Below are 15467 nucleotides of genomic sequence, written 5' to 3' on the forward strand. Positions count from 1 at the left end.
TGGAACAGACACACAAAAAATATGTATAGCACACTTTACTTTGAACACTGTGTGAATAAATATGTTCATTTCTTTAAAGTCAGTACTGCCAATAGACTGTTTTTTATTTGCAGTGTTACATTACACCGCATACTGTTGTATTTAAAATACACTATTAGACACATTGTCTAAGGATCAATGTGTCTAATAGTGTATTTTAAATATGACAGTATGCCATCTTAGGCACTGTATAACATTAAAACACTTGATAATGGCACTTTAAAGCCAAAATCATGATCGTGTAATGTAACACCGCAAATAAAAAACAGTCTAATGGCAGTACTGACTTTAAAGAAATATATTATGACTGTGGCCCAACATTATGAAAAAATTATTAAATATGTTCATGTTTTACTCACTTGTTAAATGTTTGTAGTGTTATACATTACCTCATTTCAACTACAGACACAACATTCTGGTTGCAGTGAACATAGTGGCCGCAGAATAAATTAGCTATTTCCTGATATACTGTATTCCTCCTGGCATCAACAACTGTAATTTGTCTTAAGGAGATATCACTTTGTTTCCAACACTCAGGACACATGCTGCAACACACAAGTATTTTACACATCGCTTATTTGTTGATTCATCAATGATGAGACCAAATTTGTCTTCTGTGTTTTAATTAGCTGCACATAACTTGCTTTGCAATAAAATTATTTATAATTCCTCATACTTTTATTCTGAACTGGAGTTTACAGCTTCGGAAAACTTCAGCAAATGTTCAATCACCCAAGGTGGTAACTCATGCTGGGAAACAAAACTGGCAATGTGAATTTTACTGACTTCACATGTCTGCTGTTATTAAATTATCACTATCTGATGGCATATCGATTTTCAGTTGCCTCTGTTGGACAATTCACTACACTTCATACTTCTGTCCACTTGTGTGATTTACTGTATCACCGTTACCATTGTTTTCACATCACAATTACAAGTGAAGCAGAAGGTATGACAACACATTTTTACTGCTTCTTTTTACCCATTGAGGATTAAACTTGATAACATATTCTACTGCGTCACACGCTGACAGCACAGATTCAGAATCCGAATTCAAACTAACATATACACACAAATCAACAATTCATTACTTTGTACAAGGTCTTGGTGTCATCTGATAAGTCACTAAATGTCCAGTGGGCCGAGCAATGTGGCACAGTTGTAAGTACACTGGACTCGCATTTGGGAGGACGATGGTTCAAATCCGCGTCCGACCACCCTGGTTTAGGTTTTCTGTGATTTCCCTAAATTGCTTCAGGTAAATGCCGAGATGGTTCCTTTGAAAGTTGGTCCCTTCCCCAACCAACAACAATGCCCAGTGCCTTATGAACAGTTCCCCATTGCCCCTCTTCAAGATCGAACTGGACTAAATCAGACCATTTTGGCTGTGTGGTACTCGTTTTCCATGGCTTTATCAGCCCTTGCATCATTGTGCTTGCAAGAATTTTGTTTGTGTGTTTGTGTGTGTGTGTGTGTGTGTGTGTGTGTGTGTGTTTTTCTATTTTGGAAGAAGGAACTTTTGTCCAAAAGCTTAAATGTCTTTTCAGTGTGCCTGTCTGCAACTCAATGCCACCTACATGGGGTGAGGAGCAATGTACGAACTTACAGTTACTCTATACATGGTTGTAGTGTTAAGAACTATAGGGACAAAAGCTTCTGATCTGTAGTTAAATTAAAAGGTCACTTACATAACCATGTACATATACATCAAGAGTGTAGAAGCTTTTTCTTTCAGTCAGAATTCTGTTACGTATCTGAACTTTCTAATTTTCAGAAGTTTCGAACCATGTATCTGAAGCAGTGTATACTACTGCAATACAACTTTCATCATGTAAGATGATTTAATTTCAGTTGCATGAAACATTAAACTACTTGCTAATATTGTATGTAGTAGAGACCATCAGTCCCATGTCTGCAGCTGGGAACATAATTTGAAATACACAGATCTTGATCCATTCCAACTGTGTCACCCTTGGCAGTGTTTAAAATGTGGTGCTCTGTTTCCTTGCCAGTTATCACCACATGAATCAGCATGATGAAGAGCATACACTGGTTGTAAATATACTCTCATTGCTGTCTTTCAGTGGAAATTTGGATGCAGAGTATTCAGTGATGTCTTGAATCATGAAAAAGATCACCAGTAATGACAACACAATGCTCTCCCCCCCTTCACGTTGGCAACCTCCTGTTACGCAAGTGCATAACACTCCCACACAACCATGTGGATGTTTCCATATGCAACACTGACAGTGCTACTCGAATGATGTCCCACATCATTCCACGTGGAAACTATTCATAGAGAGCATGGCATAAGTCTCTGGGTAAGCATAGGATAGCAGGGTAAGACTCCAGTGAGAGAGATGTACTAGCTCATGTTAATGTGCAATTGTGAGTTGTACAATTTTTTTTTTTTTTTTGTACAAGAATACCGGAAAATTTCACAAAGTTTATAAAAAATTTAATATTTTAAGGCTACTTAAAAAAAGGAACATCTTACAAAATTTCAAAGGATCTGGCAACAATGTCCCTTTACCCCTTTATGACAAAACAGTATTAAATTGTGCACTACCACCTGGATGTGTCTCATCTGTTATTACACTACCACCTGTATTAACTTCTGTGACCATGTCAGTATCTGGCAGGGATGTTAAACTTTGATTTTTTTGCTGTTCTGGTTCAGAAAGGGAGAAAGCACAATGAAAATATTACCCAATCATTCACAGATCTTCCAATTACCTTTTGAAAGAAAATAAGTGCCTTCCACTACTTTCTGAGACAGCAAAGGAGCAAATGACAATATAAATATAGACATTTTGTCTCGCAAACTAGAATATCTAGGTCTCTGGAAAGGTGAAAAGTGGTGGGAGGGAGTAAGCAGGAAGGAGGTCATGTGGAGGAAGGGGGAATGGAGGGAGAAAGCTATATGCAGAACAATATGTATGATTTGAGAAAGAAAAGATCTTGGGGACAAAATGACAGGTATTAACCTTGCGCAAACCTTTTTCATAGTTAATTATTCATGTGAAATATACACCTGCGAAAGGGAAACCGTGTGCCCATGGCAGGGGTGGACAACAGGCTGACACATGGGCAGGCAGGTAGTAGGGTCATTTCTGCACCAGTTGGGAGCATGTGAGCAGTGTTGCAATGATCTGGATACTGTGGGGCAATGTTGGAGCAGCCTAGTCTCTGGCATCAGCTATTTTATACATCATTAACTGCAGGTTGTCTAATGCCATGTTGTGAGCACTATTAATATCTTTGTCTGTGGATACGTTTTTACATAATTCATATGGACCGTCTTTGATAAAGGGAGCTGCATTCAACTGTTTGTTTCCTTTGCATTAAAAATGAAGAATCACACTCCCCACAAATGTATAACAACTTAAAATGAATTTCTGTTGCTGAAACGCCATTCAAAACTAGTAATTTTTTGATAGCACTATTTCAGTTTAGCCATTTGAACATACAGCTGTATAAACAAAAATATTTTGTAATTAAAGTCAACATTTAATTTACAGTTTTGCTCAACTTCTACTTCCATAGCAAAAACAAAATTTCTCTGGTATCAACACCAGCTGTGAGCCTGGCTAGTAATTTTCCGCTTAATCCTAATATCTACTATTCAACGAAGCTTTTCCCTTTCGTTTCCAGTTACTTCTGCAGATGAATCTGTCAGCTAGTAAACATTGCTGTTCTGTACACTTTTACTATACAAATATACTGCTCAGGTCAATTTGATCTGTAATGAAAATACTGCAAAACGCTTTTTCATACAGTTGTTGACACTGTCACATTTCTATGTGTTGTTAAAAATAATTGTAATAAGCTTCTACCCACTTCAAATACTACAAATTGCAATAAGTTTATCAGTACATAGTATTTTTTTCTCTAGTGGATTTCTTATCAAACCGTAGAAACGCGGTCTTTTACAGAATGTTTCCTTGGACATGGTTGCCTGAAATATGTTCTGCTCAGAATCCTAATCCCACAAAGTTTTTGTAGATTTCCCAATGTGACTGATGTACTGTGTGTCAGCAAGGACTAAGAGTCCTACGTATGTGTGAAAAATGGAACCATCGATGTGTGACCACTGTTGTCCACAAATTTGCTGCCCCTCAATATTTGACATCACTATTATTTTATTTTGAAGCACTGTAAAAATACTATTTGAAATTGTGGTTGCATATTATTGGTTGTATATCTGGGAACTCCAGGGTATTATTGATGCCATTCGAAGCTGATAGGCGGTCATTTTGTGCTGGTAGGTGTAAGGGTTATTCTGTACCCTCGTTTTTACACAGAAAATACTGAACACTATTTTGTAGAGGCTACGGACTGTCATTAGAACATTTGTTTTCAGATGTGTAGCTGACATGGTCTTCAAACTCTGAAGGTTTCCTCCACCTGTTGAGGAATTTACTAAGTCTTCCAATTCAATATCAGTCAATGATCCAGCTGCCATGGTGTCACAATTCGAACTGAGCAGCAGAAATATTATGATTCAAATAACTGAGAAGCACTAAGCAATATCTTGGAGAAAGCAAGAAACAAGCCCATTGTTGTAAATGCAGAGGCATTGTTGACTGTTGGGTACATGTTGTAATGATAAAGTTCATTATTATGATAAAGTGTAACAGAAAACTACGAAATATTTGATATTAGAGTAATCATACTTATGTTGGGTCATTATGATTTATGACTCACCTACTTAAAATATTTTAAAAGATCTTTACACACACATTTCTCATGCATTTTCAGACAAAAGTAATCAAATTTCATAAAGCTGCTTTAGTATTTAAATAATGAGAACTGAAATTTACAACCAATTTGGATAACAGACCCAAACAGTACAGCAGGGTTAAAGGTTATAGCCTATTTTCTCCCACTCTAGAAAGCACTGGGGTGTTCAAAATGAGGCAATGGTTTTTTTACCATCATCATACAAAATAGTAATTTTAAGATGCTGAAAACTGTACAGTTTAAAATTGTATGGTTGGTGGTGACTTAACTATTCTAAATGATATGTAGTTATGAGATAAATGAAAAGGTACTGTTGAGATAAACTGGTATTTATCAGAAGAAAAAGAAATTAAAGTAGAAGCCAGATGCCTTTTACAGTGCCATATTTCTGTGCCCCAGATCATAACAAAGCATTTAGAAACTTCTACTGCAGGACCAAAGAACAAATTTAAACTCCGCAAGCAAATAGCCCGTTTCATTCTTTCTTTTTTATTAGTGCCATAATAACACACTGAATAATATAATAATAATATACTGATACACAAAATTCATTTTAAGCTTTATTAAAAATAAAACAATAATACATGAAATGGAAAGCCTTCACTGTGATGGGTATTAAATACCATGATGCACACCACATGAAGCGTTTTCTGGAAGTACACTCATACCATCTCCATTGTGATAAGGAGAAATACTATTTGCTGAAATTTATGTTCATGGAGCCTCAATGTGAAGTATTCAAAGCCTCTTTCACATCAATAAATTTTTCACTACATTTATGACAATTTTTTGCGTCACTTCAAGTGTGTGCTGTTTGGCATCATGGAAGGAGAAATACTGAATGTGTGTGTTATCATCCTATTTACCCTCTTGCTTTGCATGTTTTCAAGTCTTCAGCAAAGATTTTAAGCTTCATTGGTAGCCACGTGACTTGTGATGCCCAGGCAGTGAGAGATAAATTGCTATTTTTCATCATTCCCTTCGAAGTTCTTCAAATGTACACCATGATCTCCATTATTTACTTTGGGAGAATACTATAATTACCAGAAACATTTTTTTAATATGTGGCATGTTGACAAATGTTATCAGGTTAACTTCCCCATTCAAACAGAGGAGTTTTCATTAATTTTATGGGAGTATAACAAATCATCTTCCATCACTTTTGACTCTTGTGTTCTGAAACAGAAGAAAAATGAGAATAGACCTACAAAAACAAACACGCACGGACGCGCGTGTGCGCGCGCACACACACACACACACACACACACACACACACACACACACACACACACACACACTTTTACATTTAAAACTCTCATTTTGAGCTACAAAAAGCAGTTTACAGGAGCTATCTCAATAATTATACATAGGCTATCTAAAACCTGTGCCCTTATTTATTGATGTGCAGAGCTGTATGGTCTTGTTTGTCAATAATATTTCTGTGTGAGATGAATGCAACATGATCCCATGCTTCTAATACAGTTATGCACTAAAACTGCACAGAAATTTTGTATGTATATAATTTTAGTAGTATCTCCCAAGCAAACTTTTTATGGTTTGAATAATTTGAGCTTATTTATTGTTGGGTAAAGCATGATGGATAAAGTATGAACTCCAGGCAAGCCGCTGTTTTCCAAGTTCATTTTTAAGTGTCTTAACTTTACTGCTGGTGTATGCAATCTCAATTCTACAGAACCTATGGAATACAGTGAGCCGATAGATACTTAGATTAGATATTTCTGGTGTTTGCCAGTAATATACCACTCAAGTTCTGTGGCAGAATTATTTATAATAGTTTACAAATGAATAACCTACATTATGTGGACACAAGAAAGTCACATTTCACGATTCTGTGTCATAGGAATAGTGACACTGGACTATGCTTGAATGACGACATACAGGCTACGGAGCTGTCATTTCATAAGGGATTGTAACATATATATTACTGAAACAACAAAATAGTTTCTACATGCAGAGAAACCACCAACAGGGCCACTCCATGCCAACTAGTCTTATTTCAAGAAAGTTCCCTCATGATTATCACAGATTTTGATGAAATTTTGTGTGAACATTCACACATTCCAATAAGCATTGGTAAAGCATTATTTCTGACAAGGTAATACTTACAGAGATATAGCCATTTGCTTGTCCCTGTAGTGCAACTTTCAATAATACACCACTGAGTTGAGAGAGAAACTGGGCCATATTGTACAACTACTTTTGGTCTTTTAAGTGAAATAATAATAAAAAAAGATTTCCTGAGCAATTTTCATCCAGATAATTTGAAGCAAAGTTGATAGCAAATATAACTGCTTGAGAAAATGTACAGTTTGCCTTTGTATATCTGTAGAAGTAATTGCAAGATAACGTGAAATTTTTCATTTAAGTTACGAATGAAAGGTCATAGTTCACAAATTGAGGACAAAGTTGATGATTTTTTTTTAAAATAGCAAAAATGGGTAATCTCAGCTATCTTTTCCAAAAAAGTATTTTCTTCAAACTCTTTTAAACTATTTTCATCAGACAGAACATGTTCTAAAGCACTCAAAAAACTGGATTTGGCTTTGTAATGCAAACATATAAGGTCTTCTAGAACAATGACAAGATGGAGGTGCAAGAAGTCCGAATGAATAGAAATAAAGCTTCAGTATTTAAAAAAAAAAAAAATATTTTTTAAAAGACTTTTTATTCAAAAACCACCAAAGCACTCAGCTCTGCAATTTTTTTCTTTTTTTGGAATGAAAGGATATGAAGAATCCAATGAATGGGTATTGTTCTCCTTTTTGTGCCTAATCATTTGAGGTAATCCCACTTGTAAACTGTAATTTTTTGGGTTCTGTTCGATCAAACGTTGTCCTCAAACAATCAGCACTGCATGTTGAACCATGCCTTGCATGATAAAAATGTTCATAGTGAATATTCAAGAGTATTTAATTTTCTAGACACAGGGTATCTTGTGATTTTTAGTTGTGTTCGCTAAGGGTTAAAAGTAAGTCTAACTATTTAACAACCAATTTAACATGGAAAATATCTGTAGGCACACATTTTGTAGAAAACATATCAACACTTACTCTGATAACTGGCTATACTTCTTTTTGTTTCAATCTTGTGGAGCCTTGTTCACACTATTTGCATTTTGCTGTTGTGCTTGCAGCATAGCGACCGAGTTCTCTTGGCTGAGTGTAGCTCTTTTGTGCTTCAGAAGATCATGCAAGATTTATAATCCATTCTATATTTCTAATAATATCAGTTTTTATTACTTTTTGCATAGCAACATACATTTTTGTTAGGTGTTTTATTCCAGTGTTATACAATGTGCATAACTTCATTTAGTTGCAGTTTAGCTGCAATTTGGGCACACAGTGTTTTGCAATTAATACTTTTGTGATTTAATAGAAAGGAGTAGCTTGCCTTCCTGCTCAAATGGCCAATGAGATGGAGCATCAAAGTGTTTTGTAATTTTCTATGCAAAAAAGATGGGTTGAAACTTTTTACAGATTTTAGTGACTGCAAACAAGAACTACTAGCCTGGCAGTCACTCTGAAGCAAAGCTGGGCAATATGCCCCAAGTTTGCTTGCACTATGAAGCTCTTTTGCTGACTCAATACGACAGTTGATAAAAAAAAAAAAAAAATGCTGTAATCTGTTGGAAAATGAAATCATAACAAAGACATGAATTCAGTCAACGATGCTGAAACAGCTTGTGCTCTGATGAAGAAGAAGAAGAAGAAGAAGAAGAAGCTCGTTCATAACAATGCCAGGTCAGAAAATTCATGCAGCTTGCAAGACCACATTAATTAAATACATGGAGTCATATTTATCACCCTCATCATCACAGTGTATCATCAATTTTTGCCGTTATTGATATTTATCCTAGCAAATATTTGTCCTGGGAATTCCAAGACTGTATCAAAATCTCTATAGTAGTTCCTGAGACTAGCGCAGATATACAAAAAGAAGTGAACAGATGACTTCAGTTTGTATATGTAGAGAGAGAGAGAGAGAGAGAGAGAGAGAAGCTTTAGAAAAAAAATATTTACTTACTAAAATACGACTGCGACTTACATTTTACTTTCGCGTTCAACAACGTTTGTCTATAATACTTTTGATGGAAGGTGAATGCAATGTATGTTCAAATGCCAAAAGATTTTTTATGTGATATAATTACAATTTAATAAGTTTCAGATTTTTTACTTTGCATGTACTGTGAAACCTTGCTTCTTGCTGAATTTCATGACTCTAGGTCAACGGGAGTAGCCTATAGTTTCTAGCAACTGAGTGTGAGAGTACCAAAATATGTGATGTAAATGAATGAATCTTTTGATTGCATTGACTTACAAGCTTAAATTATTTACATCGCTAAGGGACAATATGTGACATAAATTTGAATTTGATACATCAACCTGTTCCAAAGAAAAATGGGTCTTGAAAGATGGGCAGACAGAGGGATAAAAATTTTTTCATGTGATATAATTACAAAAGAAAAATTTTTGGATTTTTTTCCTTTACTTGCACTGTGAAACCTTGCTTTTGCCAAATTTCATGATCCTAGGTCAACGCGAAGCACCCTATAGGTTTTGATGAGTGTGTTTTTTAGTGTAAAAGTATGTGACATAAATGACCATATCATTTGATTGCATTTACTTAGCTCACAACTCTTATGCCGCCAAGAGTTGGTTGGTTGTTTGGGGGAAGAGACCAAACTGCGAGGTCATCGGTCTCATTGGATTAGGGAAGGATGGGGAAGGAAATCAGCCGTGCCCTTTCAAAGGAACCATCCTGGCATTTGCCTGGAGCGATTTAGGGAAATCGCGGAAAACCTAAATCAGGATGGCTGTGCCGCCAAGGGACAATAGGCCTTAGTGTGTGATGTAAATCTGAACTAAACACACCAAACTGTTCACAAGAAAAAGGTCTTGGCAGGCAGACAGATGGATAAAAAAAAGATGACAAAATATATTGTTGTGTAATATAATTACAAATTACCAATTTTCGGGTTTTACCCTTTACTTTTACAGTAAACCCTAGCTACTTACCAACTACTTACCAAATTTAATGATTCTAAGTCAATGGGAAGCACCCTATAGATCAATGGGAAGCAACCTATAGTTTCTGAGGAGTGGATTTTTGAGTATCAAAATATGTGACATAAACGTCTGTAAATTTTGATTGAAGTTATTTCAAAGCTTAAAATTTTTACACCTCCAAGGGGCCATAGACCTTAATATAGGACATAAATTTGAACACACGTCTACTTGAGAGGAATGTTTCTTAACAGTGAGTGAGTGAGTGAGTGAGTTAGTGAGTGAGTCAGTCAGTCAGTCAAATGAAAAACAAAGGGATCTGATATAAGAGTTCTGTTTTTACAGACTGTGGCACAGAACCCTAAAAAATGGTAAAGCATGCTCGAAAGATTAAGCAGGGAAAGGCATTCTAGCACCCACTGAAAATCAGCAAGGAAGACAATTATCAGCAGAAGACAGTGGATTGTAAATTGTTTTTGAAGATTATAAATTTAGCAGATCATTCCTTGGAAAAAGGGCGCAAGACATTTAGACTTACAAGCACAAAGACATACATGCAAGAAAGTTTGCTGCTGTGCAATCTACGGGAAATGTATGTGTGCTACTAGAAATGAAACGGGTCACAAAAAGGGTTCTAAAAATTTTGCGACCTTACCAAAATAGAGAGTAACAGTTAGATCAGCTGGAATGCATGCAGTTTGTGATAGTGTGGTTCTCCAGAATGCTAAGCTTATAGTTAACAGAGAAGCAATAAGTGAATATTGTAACAATTTTCTCAACAAGGCAGTTTGCTGTTAGGAAAGTAAAGAACGCATGCTGTATAGCTGTCAAATGTGTCCTTGATCAGAAGCTGTATCATCTGCAGTTGCCAGCTATTTCATGGACTGTGATCCATATGAGGTTATTGTGTAAAAGCAATGGATCCATTACAAAGACACAGTTTACAAACAAAGGTAATGGCAATGGATGGAGTTAATGAAGAAGTAGCAACAAAATGTTGGTGTCTGTCATGCTATCAGTACATCGACAAACGTCAAAGTTTGCATCTTGAAGCCCTTAAGTGTGATCTACAGGATAAAAAGCTTATTATCCTTTTTTCTTCTGACAATGCAGTATAGTTTTCCTTGTGATATTGAAATATGCTCACTATTTTTATTTACTTGAATTTAGCATATTTCGTGACAGCACCTTTTCCGTGAAATGTTTGTAAGATGATATTTGTCTTTTTGTGTTGGCTTCAGTCGTCTAGTGAAAGTATGATTCCACAATGCTGTTTCGTCGGCTGCCGAAATGACCTGGTTCAATGCGTTTGCCTCATTTTTGGTGCTTCAAATACCATTTCTTCGAATGTGGTTCCTTCTTGATGTTTATATAAAAAAGTAGTAACATAATTCATTTTTCCTGTTCACTTGTAAATTATTATAATGGTGACCTGCACATTGTTCCACTGTCACACACACCGAGAGTTCACTGCCGACTGACTACGGTCAAAGACGACTCCAGGGTCAAAGACATTTTACACAACACACAAGCTTCCACTTGTAACCAGTCTCTTTGATATTCTTCGTCACATCTACTAATATTACTCAATATGCTGTCACTCTCAAACATATAAGCAAATTAGCATAAAATAGGGCAAATTACAATTTACAAAAAAAATATTCTGACAAAAATATAAGAAAACATTTACAACTTCCCTCATTAGATTTGGTATCGACAAATCCGATAGAAAATAACACATCTTCCAGATCCATTACAATATGCAACATCAAATTTATGAAACCTCTAAAAAATTAAAGTCACTTGGAGGCTTTGAGTAAAAATAAGCTTAGGAGCCTACAAGAGATCTCTTCTAGCTCTGGGCTGGGACACTTAAGGAAATGTATCATCAGTCATGGGACCCTGTGGAAACAAACCCTTATCAGGCTAGGATCCTGTGGCACAGAAAGTCACCCATGGCTGCTGTTGCACAGCTACCGAACCTGGTCTTCTTGTGATGGGGATGCTGATTTTCCCACTTTAAAACAAACCAACAGCGGTTAAGCAACCCTGGTCCATAGCAAAACATTTATACAATTTTTCATCAGTACACTTACGTTCCACATAAACTGCAAACACAAAATATGCTGTACTTTAAACCAGAATTAAAATAGTATATCAATAAAGTCTGTGACGAAAGCTCGTGACCAAGCTATAGGCCTGAATGCACATGGACTGCAGCCTTTCTTCGCCACGCCACTGAGAGCGAGAGGGTGGTGGGCCTGTTGGCCCTGCCATCTTTCACCCCCAGAAAAGATGCCTGGTGCTTGTCTGACAGCAGGAAGAGTGAAGTTGGCCCCATTCCAGAAGGACTGGAATGAGGACAAATCCACTTGCCTATTCATGCCTGAACCAAGGACCTCCAAGTTTGGAGTCTAGTGCTCTACCAACTTAAGCACCATGGCTCCAAGTACATTAGATGCACTATATGCATTCAAAATCCTCATTAACGACATTTAAAGAAAGAAAAGGGGGGGGGGGGGGGGGGGCACAGGCATACTGCTATGAACTTCACCAAAATTTACACATTGTGGTAATGGTGTAAAACTGAAGGCAGTTTACAGGATTTGTGTTGTAGCTGTTCTGCAACAGTTTTACAACAATGATCTCCAGTGCCTTGTTAATGCAAATTTAAATTTTGAACCTTAAAACTAGTTTAATTCTGTAGATGTTACAGCAGAAAAACTGGATGAAATATCTCATGATGAGTGATAACATAATACAGCCCTTTTCTTTGTAGTTTTTCAAGTTGTTCTGACTTTAGATCATATTGTCTTCATTAGGAATTTTGATATTACCTTCTCTAGGGTATACTAAACAATTGTAAAACATAATAAAATGGAGGTCAGATTTAATTTGAGTGCCAGCACAATATGGACACAATTTCGCTTTGCCCCCAGTTTGTCACTCATTTTTAGTGCCTCATATGCTTACATTGCAAAATGAAACCTGCTGTTTTAGGTTGTTTGGTACATGGTTTTGCTAATAAAAATAATGTAAAAGAGTTTGTAGAAAATACTTTCAGTAGAAGTGGGCTACAAATACCTGTTTTTGCCATGTTTGCAAAAATCATTAACTTTGCCCTCAATATGTCAACAACTGGGAAACAGTAGCATAACACAATTTACTTTGTAGACCTTCTGTTGGTAAACAAGAAGTTTCAGTTTTCTTCTGCAGTTACTACAGGAGATTTAATTTTGTATTTTTCCAAGCAGCTATTTTGATGGCCAACTACTGTTTATAATACATACGAAAATTGGTCACCAAATATTTTCTTATTATTTAAGAGAGCACAAAGATTTGTACAAAATGGCCCAGTTTTGTTTCTTTACAGAAAATATTGGCCAAGATAATGTCTCAAAGTTGTCAAAAAGCTGAAGCTGTGCTGTATGGTCAAACAAATGACTCTAAACAAAGTATCTCAAATACATTTTTACTTTATGCAAGAATCAATTTTCCTGCTATTTTACCACTAGAGCAGTTTTTTTGTACACACTTAATTATTTTTCCACATACCAAAAAAAGGTTATAACAGACAACTGATGTTTTACTAAGAATGGGAGGGTGCATATCATACATAAGTATCATTAACTTGATTTGTGACAATATTCTGGCAAAATTATACAATTTAGGCAATGAAAATAATAAACATAACAATTCAGGATCAGTTTTCCTTACCATCATTTTGCAATAGTTCTCAGTTTCTTTACAAATTGCCATATATCATCGGCTAATAATTGTGGCTCCTCAAAAGCGAGAAAATGTCCTCCAGCTTTCATGTGAGAAAAATGGATCAAGTTGACGTACTTGTTATGAAGTAGTGATTCAGACAAATACATAAGTTCATTGGGAGCATTTGTGCATCCACTGGGGACAGCTGTTGGTATGCTGAAAACAGAAGACAAATGGTCATGAATGTTTTTTTTTTTTTTTCAAGTGTAATAAACACAAAATAAATTCTGAGGCATACAGTTTTCAGGCTATGTATATATTTTATTCCTAGCTTTCAGACCATTGATAGATACAGGCAGGTAACTCAAGAGTCTTGGTTCAGAGGGACCATATCACAGCAGGTGGGTCACAGTCAAACTGTGGTACGAGTTATCTACCCCTGCTTTTCAACATTCTTGAATCAACCACTATACTGTTCCCAAAGAAGGAACATAGAATTTCCTAAAGCTAGGAGTAATATTTACTACTTTTGGATGTGTCTCTTGACAATATCTGAAACTTCATTTCCTGAGGTAAATTTCATTTGCTGAAGATGCATTTCGTTTCCTGAAAGTAAAAACTAGTCAGCCATTAAGCTTCCTTGTAATTAAAAAATCAACACAAAAAGGTACTGTGAACCAAACTAACAAACTTTTCAGTTAATATTAATGTCTTGCAAAGATGTGATTTCAAGTAGTGTCCTACTAGATCTCTGCTTTGACAAATATTGAAGAGTTCTTGAATGAATAGCTCTAGCATTAGGTCAGAATAAATTACAAAAATGTGGAAAACAAAAATCAGTATTGTCTCAATAAACTGAGGCAATCTTCAACTGAATAGTAGCACTCTTATTGCACTGCATCATTTACTGTGACAAAATGTGTACAGTCACTGCACTTTAGTCCAGTGTGCCCACTGGAGTGTTTAACAAACAATATGCATTGATATCAAGTGGGATAAGATTACACTTAAGACACACAGATGAAAAGGACTTACAGCACACTACTGGTGAATTTAGTACTACAAGAGTAAGGAAACAGGCAAGAGTAAAATGAAACATTATGGCTGCTAGTGATTCAATTAACACACCATTTGGAATTATGTATAATTCTGCAAGCACTTCAAATAACACAATTAATACAGTTGTACATTTGCTGTTGCAACTATTTCACAGTGTAACAACAATCTCTCAAATTATGGCAGACATCTTCCTACCCATGATTCACTTGTTTGCCTTGTTAACTCTCACCCATGAGAGGAGGTGCTATATTCAAAATGGTGCACTGTTATTTGCAAGGAACAAAGTTCACATTTCGTCAATAAATCCGCAATTTTCACACCAAAATAAGATACACCACATGTTGAAAAACACAATGAAAGTACAATATTTACAAGCAACAAAGTTATCACTTGTGTGTCTGATATGTTACTGAATACTTTGAATTCCCTGAAAGGCACATACAAATTACATTTGGTGCACTGTGTTCTTGTACTTTGTGTACAACTGGTTTTTAGAATGAGATTTTCACTCTGCAGCAGAGAGTGCACTGATATCAAGCATCCTGGCAGATTAAAACTGTGTGCCAGACCAAGACTTGAACTTGGGAGCTTTGCCTTTGGCAGGCAAGTGCTCTACCCACGCATGACTCACGACCTATCCTCACAGCTTTACTTCTGCCAGTACCTTGTGTCCTACCTTCCAAACTTCACAGAATCTCTACTGCACAACTTGCACAACTAGCACTCCGGCACACAGTTTTAATCTCCCAGGAAGTTTCATATCAGCACACACACTGCTGCGGAGTGAAAATCTCATTCTGAAAACATCACCCACACAGTGGCAAAGCCATGTCTCTGGATATCCTTTCTTCCAGGAGTGTTAGTTCTGCAAGTTTCGCAGGAGAGCTTCTG

General features: G+C 36.2%; 1 protein-coding gene across 4 annotated transcripts in view; it reads right to left on the bottom strand.

Annotated features, from left to right (window-relative positions):
- Positions 1–456: 456 nt before the first annotated feature.
- The window catches only part of LOC126469960 (juvenile hormone epoxide hydrolase 1-like), a 64675-nt gene continuing 49664 nt past the window's right edge, over positions 457–15467 (bottom strand). For 3 of the 4 annotated variants that reach the window (XM_050097395.1, XM_050097378.1, XM_050097387.1), the window contains exons 6-7: positions 13524–13733; positions 5330–5958 (exon numbers count right to left, since the gene is read on the bottom strand). In XM_050097395.1, coding sequence (XP_049953352.1) covers positions 13526–13733 — 208 coding nt within the window. In that variant the 3' untranslated portion in view covers positions 5330–5958; positions 13524–13525. Of the gene's footprint in view, positions 585–5329; positions 5959–13523; positions 13734–15467 lie in introns of those variants that run through there. The other variant, XM_050097406.1, reaches the window with a different exon arrangement.

Source organism: Schistocerca serialis, chromosome 1 (assembly GCF_023864345.2).
Source record: "Schistocerca serialis cubense isolate TAMUIC-IGC-003099 chromosome 1, iqSchSeri2.2, whole genome shotgun sequence".
NCBI classification, from domain to species: domain Eukaryota; kingdom Metazoa; phylum Arthropoda; class Insecta; order Orthoptera; family Acrididae; genus Schistocerca; species Schistocerca serialis.